The sequence below is a fragment of the Nycticebus coucang genome, chromosome 14 (genome assembly GCF_027406575.1).
Source record: "Nycticebus coucang isolate mNycCou1 chromosome 14, mNycCou1.pri, whole genome shotgun sequence".
Lineage (NCBI taxonomy): Eukaryota > Metazoa > Chordata > Mammalia > Primates > Lorisidae > Nycticebus > Nycticebus coucang.
Genome location: NC_069793.1, coordinates 67135135 through 67150104, shown reverse-complemented (window position 1 = coordinate 67150104; position 14970 = coordinate 67135135). Strand labels below are relative to the sequence as shown.

At 39.3% G+C, this 14970-nt stretch overlaps 1 protein-coding gene and 1 pseudogene across 4 annotated transcripts in view; both read left to right on the top strand.

Annotated features, from left to right (window-relative positions):
- C2CD3 (C2 domain containing 3 centriole elongation regulator) overlaps positions 1-14970 on the top strand; it is a 163218-nt gene that overhangs the window by 37998 nt on the left and 110250 nt on the right. For all 4 annotated transcript variants that reach the window (XM_053560620.1, XM_053560619.1, XM_053560621.1 and 1 more), the window contains exons 8-9: positions 4504-4651; positions 6952-7106. In XM_053560620.1, coding sequence (XP_053416595.1) covers positions 4504-4651; positions 6952-7106 — 303 coding nt within the window. The remainder of the gene's footprint in view (positions 1-4503; positions 4652-6951; positions 7107-14970) is intronic.
- LOC128564810 (protein tyrosine phosphatase type IVA 1-like) lies at positions 7891-8474 on the top strand (annotated as a pseudogene).

The window sequence follows — 14970 nt, the reverse complement described above, 5'->3', positions numbered from 1 at the left end:
AATGACAACTACAACAACAACAAAAATAGCCAGGCATTGTGGCAGGCAATAGTCCCAGCTATTTGAGAGGCTGAGGCAAGAGAATCACTTAAGCCCAAGAGTTTGAGGTTGCTGTGAGTTGTGATGCCATGGCACTCTACTAAGGGTGACATAGTGAGACTCTGTCTCAAAAAAAAAAAGAAATGAAGTGGGACCTTTCTCTTACACCATTTACAAGAATTAAGTCAAGACAGATCAAACATCTAGATAAAAAAGCTAAAACTTTAGAACTCTTAGAAGAAAACCTAGAAGTAAATCTTTATGTGCTTGAATTTAGGAGAAGATTCTTAGGTATGACAACAAAAGCACAACTAAAGAAAAAAATAAATTGGACTTCATCAAAATTAAAAATTTATGTACTTCAGAGGACACTTTTAAGGTGGGAAAAATTACAAATCTTAGATCTGATAAAGGAACTAATCTAGAATATATAAACTCACAATTCAATAATTAAGGGACAAATAATCCAATTAAAAATATGGGCAATGGGTCTGAATAAACATTTTTCCAAGGAACATATTCAAATGGCCAATGTATACATGAAAAGATGGCTTGACAGGGCAGCGCCTGTGGCTCAAAGGGGTAGAGCACCGGCCCCATATGCCGGAGGTGGCGGGTTCAAACCCAGCCCTAGCCAAAAACTGCAAAAAAGGAAAAAATGGCTTGACTCCCATTAGTTATCAAGGAAATACAAATCAAAACAATGAGATACCTCTTCACACCCAAGTATTGACGGGGGTGTAGAGAACTTGAAACATTTGTGCATTCCTGACAGAAACATAAAATCATACAGCTACTTTGAAAATTGTCTGTTTCTCAAACTGTAACATATTACTGTAGGTAAATACCCCAAGGGAAATAACATACATCTACACAAAAATGTATACATTAGTGTTCAAAGCAGCATTATCATAATAATAAATGGAGAGACCTCAAAGGCCCATCAGCTGATTAATGTTTTTTAAAAATGTGGAATATAGGCTCAGCTCCTATAGCTCAGCGGCTAGGGTGCCAGCCACATACACCCGGTGGCCGGTTCAAACCCATCCCAGGCCTGCCAAACAACAAAAAAAACTAGCCAGGCATTGTGGCAGGCGCCTGTAGTCCCAGCTACTTGGGAGGCTGAGGCAAGAGAATCACTAAAGCCCAAGAGTTTGAGGTTGCTGTGAGCTGCAGTGAGTCTGAGACACTCTACCAAGGGGCGACAAAATATATATATGTATCCAAGAGATACATAAAATGTCTTAAAAATATATATATATATGTATCCAAGGGAGTTGAAAGTAATTGTCTCTGAAAAGTCAGGCAGCTACTCTTTTATGTTATAAACCTTGTAGTCCTGTTTGACTTTCAAAACAAGTGCACATGTTCTTTGATTTAAAATTGTGTCTAAGTAAAAGAAGAGGATAGCACTGGCATTAGGCTTGTCTTATGGCCAAGGAACACAGGTATATTCCAGTCCTTCCCCTACCACCCACTTTTTTTTTTTTTTTTGGCCAGGGCTGGGTTTGAACCTGCCACCTCTGGTATATGGGGCCAGTGCCCTACTCCTTTGAGCCACAGGAGCCGCCCTTTTTTTTTTTTTTTTTTTAAGACAAGGTCTCAGTCTGTTGCCCAGGCTAGAGTACAATGGTGTCATCATAGGTCACTGCAACATCAAACATCTGGGCTCAAGCAATCCTCTGCCTTAGTTTCCTAAGTACCTGGGACTATAAGTGCTCACTACCACACCCAGCTAATTTTTTTCTCTGTTCCCCAGGCTGGTCTTGGAATATCTGATCTCAAGTGACCCTCCTGCCTTAGTCCTCCAAAGTGCTGGGATTATATAGGTGTGAGCGACTATGCCTGACCTAGCTCTTTTAATGTGCCACTGACAGGTGAATAAATTCAAAGAAATGTTAACTTTCAAAACAAAATATAGGTGGGCACAGTGGCTCATGCCTGTAATCCTAACACTCTTGGAGGCCAAAGTAGGAAGATCCCTTGAGCTCAGGAGTTGAAGACTACCCTGAATAAGAATGAGAACTTATCTCCACTAAAAATAGAAACCATAGCTAAGTGTTGTGGCAGGCACCTGTAGTCCCAGGTAATTGGGAGGCTGAGGCAGGAGGATCACTTGAACCCAGAAGTTTGAGGTTGCGTGAGCTAGTCTGATGGCCACAGCACTCTAGCCTAGGATAACTGTGTGTGATACTCTGTCTTTAAAAAATATATGTGTGTGTGTGTGTATATATATATATAGAGAGAGAGAGAGAAATATATACTGAAGAGTGGAAAGAAAGTAAGTGGCAAATGAGAGAGTCATGTAGAACACCAAAAAGTTGAGCTTCCAAAAGGAGCGATACTGAGAAACTTCAGAGAGATTAGGAAGTCGTTCTGATCTTTGAGAGAGATGACTATAGATTAGTGATTATCCACTAGGTGATGATTCTTACCCACCCACAATCCCATGGGACATTTGGTAGTATTATCACAAGTGGATGTTTTGGGTTATCACAAATGTGGAAGTGCTACTAGCATCTGGTGAGCAGAAGCCAGGGATCCAAAGTGCACAGGAAATCACTGACACAGACATACCTGACTCACCTGTCAATAGTGCTATGGTTGAAAAACCCTGCGACAGAATAAGGAGAGGTGAGGAAGAGAGTATTTAATGTCTGCTTGCTGAAAGTAATGTAGGAACATTATCAAGGGTAGTGATTATGTACTATTAAGAAATCCAGGGAAAAATATAACAGCTAGCTTGAATAAGAAGCAAAATAGAAAAAGATAATAAAGGGAATGTATGGAACAGTGCCTGGCACTTAGTATTTAATAAATATTGTTGGTTTTATACAGATCTTCATAAAGAATTCAGGAAGTTCATTAACAAATATTAAGTACTAGTTACTATGGTAGAAATTAAGACAAAATACTTACTTTGCCCTCGAGGAGGTTACACAAGGACTTGAAAGAAAAGTAAAAACTGCTATCAGAAAAGGTACCAGAATGATATGGAATCTCAGAAAAGAGATAAATTAAGAAATTTATTTTTTTTGAGACAGAGTCTCACTATGTCACCCTTGGTGGGGTGCCGTGGCGTTACAGCTCACAGCAACCTCAAATTCTTGGGCTTAAGCAATTCTCTTGCCTCAGCCTCCAAGTAGCTGGGGCTATAGATGCCACCACAACGCCCAGCTATTTTTTCATTGTAGTTGTCATTGTTGTTTGGCAAGCCGGGGCTGGATTCGAATCCACCAGCTCTGGTGTATGTGGCTGGCGCCCTAGCCGCTGAACTACAGGTACTGAGTCGAAATTTCTTTCTTTCTTTTTTGAGACAGAGCCTCACTTTGTCATCCACAGTAGAGTGCTGTGGCATTATAGCTCACAGCAACCTCAAACTCCTGACTCCTGAGTTCAGGTGATTCTCCTGCCTCAGCCTCCTGAGTAGTTAGAACTACAGGCGCTCACTAGAATGCCCGGCTAATTTTTATTAGTAGACATAAGGTCTCGCTCTTGCTCAGGCTGGTCTCAAAACTCCTAAGCTCAAGTAATCCTCCCGCCTCAGCCTCCCAGAGTGCTAGGATTAGAGGCATGAGCCACTGTGCCTGGCCAAAAAATATTTTTTCTTTTTCTTGGGGACAGGGCATGAGAGCAGTGGCGTGATCATAGCTTACTATAGCCTCAAACTCCTAGGCTCAAGTGTTCCTCACCTCAGCCTCCTCAGTAACTAGGACTACAGCATGCACCACCACCTTCCACTCCCAACTAGCTTTTCTTTCTTTCTCTTTTTTTTTTTTGGAGAGACAAGGTCTCACTATGTTGCTGAGACTGGTCTCAAACTTCTCAAACGATCCACCTGCCACAGCCTCCAAAGGGCTAGGATTATAGTTGTGAGCTGCTGTACCAGGCGAGAAATTATTTCTTAAAAATTCAGAGTTTACGGTCATTTGTATGCTTATCTTCCTGTTAGTTTACCAACTCTTTAAAAGTAGAGTTTTATTCATAGAAGTAATTTTGCCATAATTAATCCTAAATATGTATATATTTGTTTAATGAAAGAAGAAATATTTACAAATATTCTTCTTTTGCCCTTGCTTTTGCCCTTCTTTTACAAAAATGACATGAAACATTTACCTCATTAAATTATAGTTGTTTACCGTTTTTTCTCCCACCAACACCACAAGAGTAGAGATTGTTAGCTTAGCTATCTATATCATTCAGGACCTACTACATAGTTGGTTGACCAATAAATGTTTGTTGAATAAAGGGATGAGATCATAATCACTGTCAGTGGTATGTTTTTGAATAGTAGTTATTAGCTTCCCAGAGGAAGGGGAACATAATTAGAAAATTTATGTCTTCTGTTTAATGTGAGTATTTTGTTTAAAGTATTTTCTTCTATGTTTAGAACTTTAGAAAGTTTTACTACAGAGGTTCAGCTTCTGTTAAAGTCCTTCTGCTTTGTTTTCCTTATCTCTGCAGTGGTGATTTATCCCGGGGTCATTTCTGGGATGGACTAGGCTCTCCTCCAGATTCCCCATCTCCTGGGAGTGATGTATATTGCAGCAGTGAGCTGAATGACCCTCAATATGATCAGAGTCTCCTGGAGAACTTATTTTACACAGCACCTGTAAGTTATTGATTCTGATGCTTTAGGAATTGGAGAATATTAGTAACATTAGTAGCTGTAGATATACCACTTGGTAGACAGAAAGCTATCCATTTTATATACCTTACCTTATTTAATAATACTGAAAACCTTAAGAGGAAAATATTATCTTCATTTTACAGATGAAATAGGTTTAGTAAGATTCTGTATTTTGTCCAAGGACCCAGTAAGTGTTAGAGCCAGAATTTAAGTTCAAATTTGCCTCAATCCAAAGCCTATGGTCTTTAATTAATATAATATAATACTTTCTTAGAGCTCTTCTAAGGAAGAACTAATATAATTAGATCCTCAGAACTATGCTGTATCTATTCAAAATATTCCAGAAACATCTCTACTTACAAGTGACAAATACCTCTACTGGTCCTTTAAGACTGCATTCTGTTCTGGTTTTTTCAGAGTTCTTTCTTATGTCAAGCCATATATTCTTAGCATCTTCTATAGTTTATAAATAGTAAATCCAATTCCTGTTCCACAACAGGAATCTTTATATTGATTGCTTACACAATCTTTATATGTATAGACATTGCTGTCATACTCTTGATTTTCCTTTTGTCCAGATCAGGAAAAAATAACTGAAATCTGAGATAGTTTATACCAGCTTAGTTTCTTTCTTTTTTTTTTTTTTTTTTTTTTTTTTTGAGACAGAGTCTCACTTTGTCACCCTTGGTAGAGTGCTGTAGCATCATAGCTCACAGCAACCTCAAACTCATGGGCTCAAGCCATCCTCTTGCCTCAGCCTCCTGAGCAGCTGGAACTATAGGCACCCGCCACAATGCCCAGCTATTTTTAAAGACAAGGTCTCGCTCTTGCCCAGGCTGGTCTCTCGAACCTATGAGCTCAGGCAATCCACCTGCCTCATCCTCTCAGAGTGCTAGGATTACAGGCATGAGCCCCTGCACCTGGCCTATACCAGCGTAGTGTTAATGAAGACTACCTGGGTTTGGAACTCACAGCAACTTCAAACTCCTGGATTCAGGTGATCCTCCTTGCCTCAGCTTCCCAAGTAGCTGGGACTACAGGCGCCTGCCATGCTGCCTGGCTAATTTTTCTATTTTTAGTAGACAGAGTCTCAATCTTGCTCAGGCTGGTCTAGAACTCCTAACTCAAGTGATTCTCTTGCCTTGGCCTCACAGAGTGCTAGTAATTCCACTTTTTAAAGTTGTATTGCTTCTTAGAAGGGCATGCTTATTTAATTAATTTGTTCTCCTTATCACAGGTTAACACATGATACCCCTAAGATGCTGGAAAAGGGAGTTGGAAAAGATAGACTTAAAATCCCTTTGAGTTGGTCTCCTGAATGTGTATTAGCTTTATGCCTTCTTTAAAAATTTGGAGCCCAATAACTATAATGCCATCTTCTCCTTTTATTTTTAATTTTGTAATATAAGAGGCTCCCTTTTCTCAAAATAAAAATGAATTATGGCCAAGCGCAGTGGTTCATGCCTGTAATCCTAGCACTTTGGGAGGTCAAGGAGGGAGATTATTTGAGGCCAAGATTTTGAGGTTGTAGTAAGCTGTGATAACGCCACTGAACTCTAGCCCGGGAGACAGAGTGAGACCCTGTTGCAAAAATTAATTGCAGGGGGCTTAATTACTAGTTTCCTTATTAAGGAAATTTGTAACATATAATAAATAGTTGATCTTAGCAAGATTAAAAGCAGAATGAATTGTTTTGTAGAGTGATTATAAAAAACAGTCTTTACATCTAAATAATTAAACTGTAGTAGGAATAAAGGCCTTGAAATCCATAGAGATTGTTTATTTACTTGGAACTGAATTCGTAGTTTATTTTTATGAACTTAGCATTCTTTTTGTTTAACCAGGAGAAATATGGGAGTATCTCCCTGACATTAGTTATTTCTTTAAGAGAATGATGTATATGAAGAGAACTTGCTTTCTTTTAGAAAAATGTTTGTTTGCGGTTGGCACCTATGGCTCAGTGGGTAAGGTACCGGCCCCATATACCGAGGGTGGCAGGTTCAAACCCAGCCCCGGCCAAACTGCAGCAAAAAAATAGCTGGGCATTGTGGCAGGCTCCTGTAGTCCCAGCTACTCGGGAGGCTGAGGCAAGAGAATCGCCTAGGCCCAGGAGTTAGAGGTTGCTGTGAGCTGTGTGATGCCATGGCACTCTACCGAGGGTGAGAAAGTAAGACTCTGTCTCTACCAAAAAAAAAAAAAAAAAAAAGAAAAGAAAATGTTTGTTTGCTTCTATCTCTAAAGCAGTTATTCTCTGGTATCTTTTTCTTTCTTTCTCCCCATAGAAATCTGAAACCAGCATCAGTGATTTCCTCAGTGAAGATGATGACGTTGCCCCTTCTAAGAAAATGAACCAGTCAAAAGCTCTTGTCAAATCTTCTAAGGTTCTGGAGTCAAGTAATCATAAGATGAAGAAAAGGGCAGCAGGCAAGAAAAATAGGTGAGCCTCTCTACAAATGCTTGTTTAGAAGCAAAAGCAAAGTAATATTATTTCCATAAGATCTCCTAAAGTGAAATGCCCTATGTTTGGCCAACACTGTCAGAGTGGTTAAGTTACAGTAACTCAGTCAATATGGCAACAAAAATGTAATGAAAAGATGGCTACAATTAAAATGGTTAAGGTAGATGGTAGAGTCTGGTGCCTCTGGCACCGCCTGCATCGCCACCACCACTGCCCCACAATGACCACCTCCACCCCCTGCCGTGCAGTCGCCACCACTGCCGCCGCCTGTGTCACTGCTGCCTTAGGACTAGCTGTATGATTAGGCCACGATCTTCAATGAGTAAACATATTCCTCAGTTCTGTAGTGTTCTTGGTCACACATTTATGGAGTTTCTGAAGGGCAGTACAGCACAACCTCTATGCAGACAAGCGAACTGTAGAAATTCATTACAACTCCACCAAGAAGGCCCCGTAAGAGCCATTAACCTGGACACAGAAGTGTTGACTTGAAATCTGCAGAGCATTTTAAAAGAGTTCTGACCTGGATGGGGTAAACCTCAGTGCACTTCCTTTCTGTTGCCTCAGTATTACTGGATTGAAGAATTGCTGCTTCTTATTAGGAGGTTCATTTCATTTATCATTACTTTCAACTTCACCCTCAAAGCACTGAGAATTCCAAGTGGAGTATATTGAAGTAGACTTCAATGTCTTTGCATCATTTCTGTATTCATTTGTTTAAATTCTTTCATAACCCTTTTGAGTGTTTTTTAACTAAATTAACATGGCTCGAATGAACCACCCAGCTCCTGTAGAAGTCCCATACAAGAACATGAGATTTCTTAAACGTACAATCCAACCAATGTGACCTTAAACAAATTTATAGAGGAACGTAAGTATGGAGTTAAAGCAGTTATTCTCTGGTATTCTGGTATTCACACAATAGTAAGAGTGTGTGAAGCAACTTATGAGACTACTCTTGTGGAGAGAGAAGGCATCCATGTTCTCGACTGGCCTTTTGATAATGGTGCACCACCATCTAATCAGATTGTTGATGACTGGTTAAGTCTTGTAAAAATCAAGTTTTGTGAAGAACCTGGTTGTTGTATTGCTGTTCATTGTGTTGCAGGCCTTGGGAGAGCCCAGTGCTTGTTGCTCCCACATTAATTAAAGGTGGAATAAAATACGAAGATGCAGTACAATTCATAAGATAAAAGCAGCAGGGAGCTTTTAACAGCAAGCAACTTTTATATTTGGAGAAGTATTGTCCTAAGATGCGGCTGTACTTCAAAGACTCCAATGGTCATAGAAACAACTGTTGTAGTCAATAAAACTGGGGTGCCTGATGCTGTTGCCTTGGAAGTAAAACTTGAGAAAGGACCTAATTTGTACGTGTATTAGCCACATGTTGGCTTGATTAATGAAGCTTCCACAGGAGTATTGTAGTTTTACCAGACCACAAGCTTAGCAGAATTGCAACCTCTATGTTTGGGTTACAGTTAACCTTTTTGGACACTAAGCAAAAGATTCTTGCTTTTCAGCATTTAAATGTGCTTATCATTTGTACCAATTGACCTTACCTGAAATCATGTGGTATTATTGAGTTATGTCTTGCTTAAATCTATTCCTATGCCAGAATCTTATCAATATATAAGAAATTTAGAAAGATTAGGTGCCAAAATACCCAGTACAATACTTGTATATTTTTAGTATCATACAGAAGTAAAATCCCAGGAACTATGAACACTCTAGACCTTATGTGGTTTATCCAGTCATTTCAGACATCAGAAGAAGGCCCGTGGGTTATTTGCCTGCTCACTTTATGTTTACATCTCCCACATTTATACCAGTATACATCAGATTTGCTCAACCATTTTTCTTTTGGATTTTTACCAAGTCTTAGAGTGATTATTTAATGTCTTTCTATAAATCTCATTTTGTGCTGTTCTAAAAAAAAATCTCCATTTTGAAAATCTACATTGTACAGAAGCACATGTCTTTACTGTCGTCAGATTAAAAAAACCTTACACTTAATTTAATGTTTGCACTCAGAGGTGCAACTTAACAGGGAGAGCCTGAAAAAAGAATGGGAGGGGGCTATTAAATATTTTTAGCAAAGCGTTGCCTTTGTCTTGTGCAGGACATGTAGAAATACACTCTTTAGTAAATATTTTTTTTCCATTTTATTTATTTTTTTTATTGTTAAATCATAGCTGTGTACATTAGTACAATCAAGGGGTACAATGTGCTGGTTTCATATACAATCTGAAATATTCTCATCAAACTGTTCAACATAGCCTCCATGGCATTTTCTTAGTTATTGTATGTAGACATTTGTATTCTGCATTTAGTAAGCCTGTACCCATTCTAAGATGCACCGTAGGTGTGGCCCCACCCATTAGCCTCCCTCCACCTAACCTCCCCCATCCCTTCCCTTTCCTTGGCCCTTTCCCCCATATTCTTGTGCTATAGTTGGATTATAGCCTTCATATGAAAGCTATAAATTAGCTTCATAGTAGGGCTGAGTACATTGGATACTTTTTCTTCCATTCCTGAGATACTTTGCTAAGAAGAATATGTTCCAGCTCCATCCATGTAAACATGAAAGAGGTAAAGTCTCCATCTTTCTTTAAGGCTGCATAATATTCCATGGTATACATGTACCACAATTTGCTAGTTCATTCGTGAGTCAATGGGCACTTGGACTTCTTCCATGACTTAGCAATTGTGAATTGGGCTGCAATAAACATTCTGGTACACATGTCTTTGTTATATTGTGATTTTTGGTCTTCTGAGTATAAACCTAGTAAAGGAATTATAGGATCGAATGACAGTTCTATTTTTAGGTCCCTAAGTATTCTCCAAACATGCTTCCAGAAGAAACGTGTTAGTGTGCATTTCCACCAGCAGTGTAGAAGTGTGCCCTTTTTTCCACATCCACGCCAACATCTCTGGTTTGGGGATTTTGTTATGTGGGCTACTCTTACTGGGGTTAGGTGATATCTCAAAGTAGTTTTGATTTCCATTTCTCTGATGATTAAGGATGATGAGCTTTTTTTCATGTGTTTGTAGATCGTGCATCTGTCTTCTTTAGAGAAGTTTCTCTTCAAGTCCCTTGCCCACTCTGAGATGGGATCACTTGTTCTTGCTAATACGTTTGAGTTCTCTGTGGATTCTGGTTATTAGACCTTTATCGGAGGTATAACCTGCAAATATTTTCTCCCATTCTGAGGGCTGTCTGCTTGCTTTACTTACTATTTTCTTGGCTGTGCAGAAGCTTTTTAGTTTGATCAGGTCCCATTTATGTATTTTTGATACTGCTTCAATTGCCTGGGGAGTCCTCCTCATAAAATATTCACCCAGGCCGATTCCTTCAAGAGTTTTTCCTGCAATTTCTTCAAGTATTTTTATAGTTTCATGTTTTAAGTTTAAATCTTTTATCCAGTGAGAGTCTATCTTGGTTAATGGTGAAAGGTGTGGGTCCAGTTTCAATCTTCTACAGGTTGCCAGCCAGTTCACCCAGCACCATTTGTTAAATAGGGAATCTTCTCCCCACTGAATGTTTTTAATTGGCTTGTGAAAGATCAAATAACGGTAAGTAGCTGGATTCATCTCTTGGTTCACTATTCTGTTCCAGACATCTACTTCCCTGTTTTTGTGCCAGTACCATGCTGTTTTGATCGCTATCAATTTACAGTACAGTCTCAGGTCTGGTAGCGTGATTCCTCCTGCTGTGTTTTTATTGCTAAGTAACGTTTTGGCTATTAGAGGATTTTTCTGATTCCATATAAAACAAAGTATTATTTTTTTCAAGATCTTTAAAATATGACAATGGAGCTTTAATAGGAATTGCATTAAAATTATATATTGCTTTGGGTAGTATAGACATTTTAACAATGTTGATTCTTCCCAGCCGTGAGCATGGTATGTTTTTCCATTTGTTAACACCGTCAGCTATTTCTTTTCTTAAAGTTTCATAGTTCTCTTTGTAGAGATCTTTCACATGCTTTGTTAGGTATGCTCCCAAATATTTCATCTTCTTTGGCACCACTGTGAAAGGAATAGTCCTTGACTGTTTTATCAGCTTGGTTATTGTCGGTATATATAAAGGCTACAGATTTATGGGTGTTGATTTTGTAGCCTGAGACATTGCTGTATTCCTTGATCACTTCTAAAAGTTTTGTAGTAGAATCCCTAGTGTTTTCCAGATATACGATCATATCATCTGTGAAGAATGAAAGTTTGATCTCTTCTGACCCCATGTGAATACCCTTGATCGCCTTTTCTTCCCTAATTGCAATGGCTAAAACTTCCATGACAATGTTAAAGAGCAATGGAGACAATGGGCAACCTTGCCTGGTTCCTGATCTAAGTGGAAATGATTTCAATTTAACTCCATTCAATATGATATTGGCTGTGGGTTTGCTATAGATGGCCTCTATCAGTTTAAGAAATGTCCCTTCTATACCAATTTTCTTAAGTGTTCTGATCATGAAGGGATGCTGGATATTCTCAAAAACTTTTTCTGTGTCAATTGAGAGAATCATATGGTCTTTATTTTTTAGTTTGTTTATGTGCTGAATTACATTTATAGATTTACGTATATTGAACCAGCCTTGAGACCCTGGGATAAATCCCACTTGGTCATGGTGTATAATTTTTTTGATGTGTTGTTGGATTTATTGAGTATTTTTGCATCAATATTCATTAGTGATATTGGTCTATAATTTTCTTTTCTTGTTGGGTCTTTCCCTGGTTTAGGGATCAAGGTGATGTTTGCTTCGTAGAATGTGTTGGGTAATATTCCTTCTTTTTCTATATTTTGGAAGAGGTTTAGTAATATAGGTACTAGTTCTTCTTTAAAGGTGTGGTAGAATTCTGACGTAAAGCCATCTGGCCCTGGGCTTTTCTTTTTAGGGAGATTTGGTATAATTGATGCTATTTCAGAACTTGTTATAGGCCTGTTCAACATTTCCACTTCGTTCTGGCTAAGTCTTGGTAGGTGGCGTACTTCCAGGTATTGGTCGATTTCTTTCAGATTTTCATATTTCTGAGAGTATTCTTGTAGTATTCATTAAGGATTTTTTGAATTTCTGAGGGGTCTGTTGTTATTACATCGTTACCATTTCTGATTGATGAAATTAGGGATTTTATTCTTTTTTTTTTTTTTTTTTTGGTAGAGACAAAGTCTCATTGTACCACCCTCGGTAGAGTGCCATGGCATCACACGGCTCACAGCAACCTCCAGCTCTTGGGCTTACGTGATTCTCTTGCCTCAGCCTCCCGAGCAGCTGGGACTACAGGCGCCCGCCACAACGCCTGGCTATTTTTTTGTTGCAGTTTGGCTGGGGCTGGGTTTGAACCCGCCACCCTCGGTATATGGGGCTGGCGCCCTACTCACTGAGCCACAGGCGCCGCCCAGGGATTTTATTCTTTTTTTCCTGGTTAGGTTGGCCAAAGGTTTATCTATTTTATTGATCTTTTAAAAAAAAACAACTTTTGGACTTATTGATCTGTTGTATAATTCTTTTGTTTTCAGTTTCATTTAATTCTGCTCTGATTTTGTTTATTTCTTTTCTTCTGCTGGGTTTAGGGTTGGAGTGTTCTTCCTTCTCCAGTTGCTTGAGATGTCCCATTAAGTTATTAACTTCCTCTCTTTCCGTTTTCATGAGGAAGGCTTGCAGTGTTATAAATTTCCTTCTTAGGATTGTCTTTGCATTACCCCAGAGGTTCTGATAACTCGTGTCTTCATTGTTGTTTTGTTCCAAAAATTTGGTGATTTCCTTCTTAATCTTGTCTATAACCCATCTATCCTTCAGTATAAGGTTATTTAGCTTCCATGTTTTTGTATGGGTATGCTGATTCCTGTTGTTATTGAGTTCAACTTTTATTCCATGATGGTCTGAGAAGATGCAAGGAATAATTTCTTTTTTTTTAATTTGCTGAGGTTAGATTTGTGGCCTAGGATGTGGTCGATTTTGGAGTATGTTCCGTGGGCTGATGAGAAGAATGTGTATTCAGTTTTGTTGGGATGAAATGTTCTGTAGATGTCTGTTAAGTCCAGATGTTGAATGGTTAAGTTTAAATCTAAAATTTCTTTGCTTAGCTTCTTTTTGGAGAATCTATCCAGCACTGCTAGAGGGGTGTTAAAATCTCCAACTACTATGGAACTGGAGGAAATCAAGTTGCTCATGTCTGTTAGAGTTTCTCTTATAAATTGAGGTGCATTCTGGTTGGGTGCATAAATATTAATAATTGAAATCTCATCATATTGAGTATTACCTTTAACAAATATGAAGTGTCCATCCTTATCCTTCCTTATTTCAGTTGCCTATTGTGTCTGCGAATAGGATTGCAACGCCTGCTTTTTTCTGCTTTCCATTTGCCTGGAGTATAGATGACCATCCCTTCACCTTGAGTCTATATTTGTCTTTTAATATAAGATGAGATTCTTGTATGCAGCACATATCTGGTTTGAGTTTTTGTATCCAGTCAGCCAACCTGTGCCTCTTTAGAGGACAATTTAAACCATTCACATTAATTGAGAATATTGATAAGCCTTTCAAGAGTCCGGTGGACATTTTTAATGCTTTTGCAACTGTAGAAATTGGAATTTGATCAAAATTTTCTGGGTGGGTTTACTTTTTTGGTGGAGGGTTACACTGGTCTTTATGAAGGATAGGTCCGAGAATATCCTGGAGAGCTGGTTTAGTTATGGCAAATTTCTTCAACATGTGAATGTTGTTAAGTATTTAATTTCTCCATCATAAATGAAACTCAGTTTAGCTGGGTCCTGGGTTGAAAGTTATTTTGTTTTAGGAGATTAAAAGACGATGGTCATCCTCTTCTAGCTTGAAAGGTTTCAGCAGAGAGATCTGCATTTATTCTAATATTCTTCCCCTTGTAGGTGATGGTTTTCTTTCATCTGGATGCTTTCAGAATTTTCTCCTTCATATTAACTTTAGTGAAATTGATTATGATGTGTCTGGGGGATGTCTTATTTCAGTTGAGTCGTGCTGAAACTGTCTGCTATCTGAATTTCGGAATCTCTTGGCATGTATGGAAAGTTCTCCTTCATAATCTCATGGAGAAGAGACCCTGTGCCTTGTGAAGCCACTTTGTCGCTTTTGGGGATCCCTATAAGACGAATATTGGTTTTCTTCATATTATCCCAGAGCTCTCTGAGAGAGTGATCTGTTTCTTTCTTTTTTTTTTTTTTTTTTTTTGGCAATTAAAATGGTTTTATTCCACCTGGGTACAGATGGGGTAAGATTTCCAACCCAGCTGGGAAGAAATCCACATGTGGGTAATGGCGAAAGGAAGTTTTAAAGGTCAGGAAGGTGGGGACATTCCCTTTCCTCCTTTCCTGGGTCAGACATCTGAATTCGATTTCTGACATCTCAGCTATTTGTTTGTGCGTGGGATCTTGTGCTGTGTCTGCCCCGTTGATCCTTGGGAGAGTTGATCTACTCTGATTATTCATATTGCCAGAGTTTTTCTGTTGATTTCGCCTCATGATTGTTTTTCACCGTTGCCTCTGGCCGTCCTCAGAGTTGGGGAGGTGTCTCTCCAAGATTAGACCCCAGCAGGATCACTGTATTGTTGCTGGATCTTTGTAGAGAGTGACCCTGTCTAGTTCCTCTGGGGCTGCTCCAGCCAGGGAGTTCTGGTTATGCAGTCAGCTCTGGAGTGCGACACACCCTGATCCAGCAACAGGGCAGGGGGTGGTGTACACAGTTCTGGGAGTGCCTGGCGCCCAGTGACTTTGGCACAAAGAGCCCAAGGCTCCAGCAGTCTCTGGCCAGGAGAAGGGCTCCGCTCAGAGAGAGGGAGGACTCTGGAGGGCACATGGCTACCATAGTCC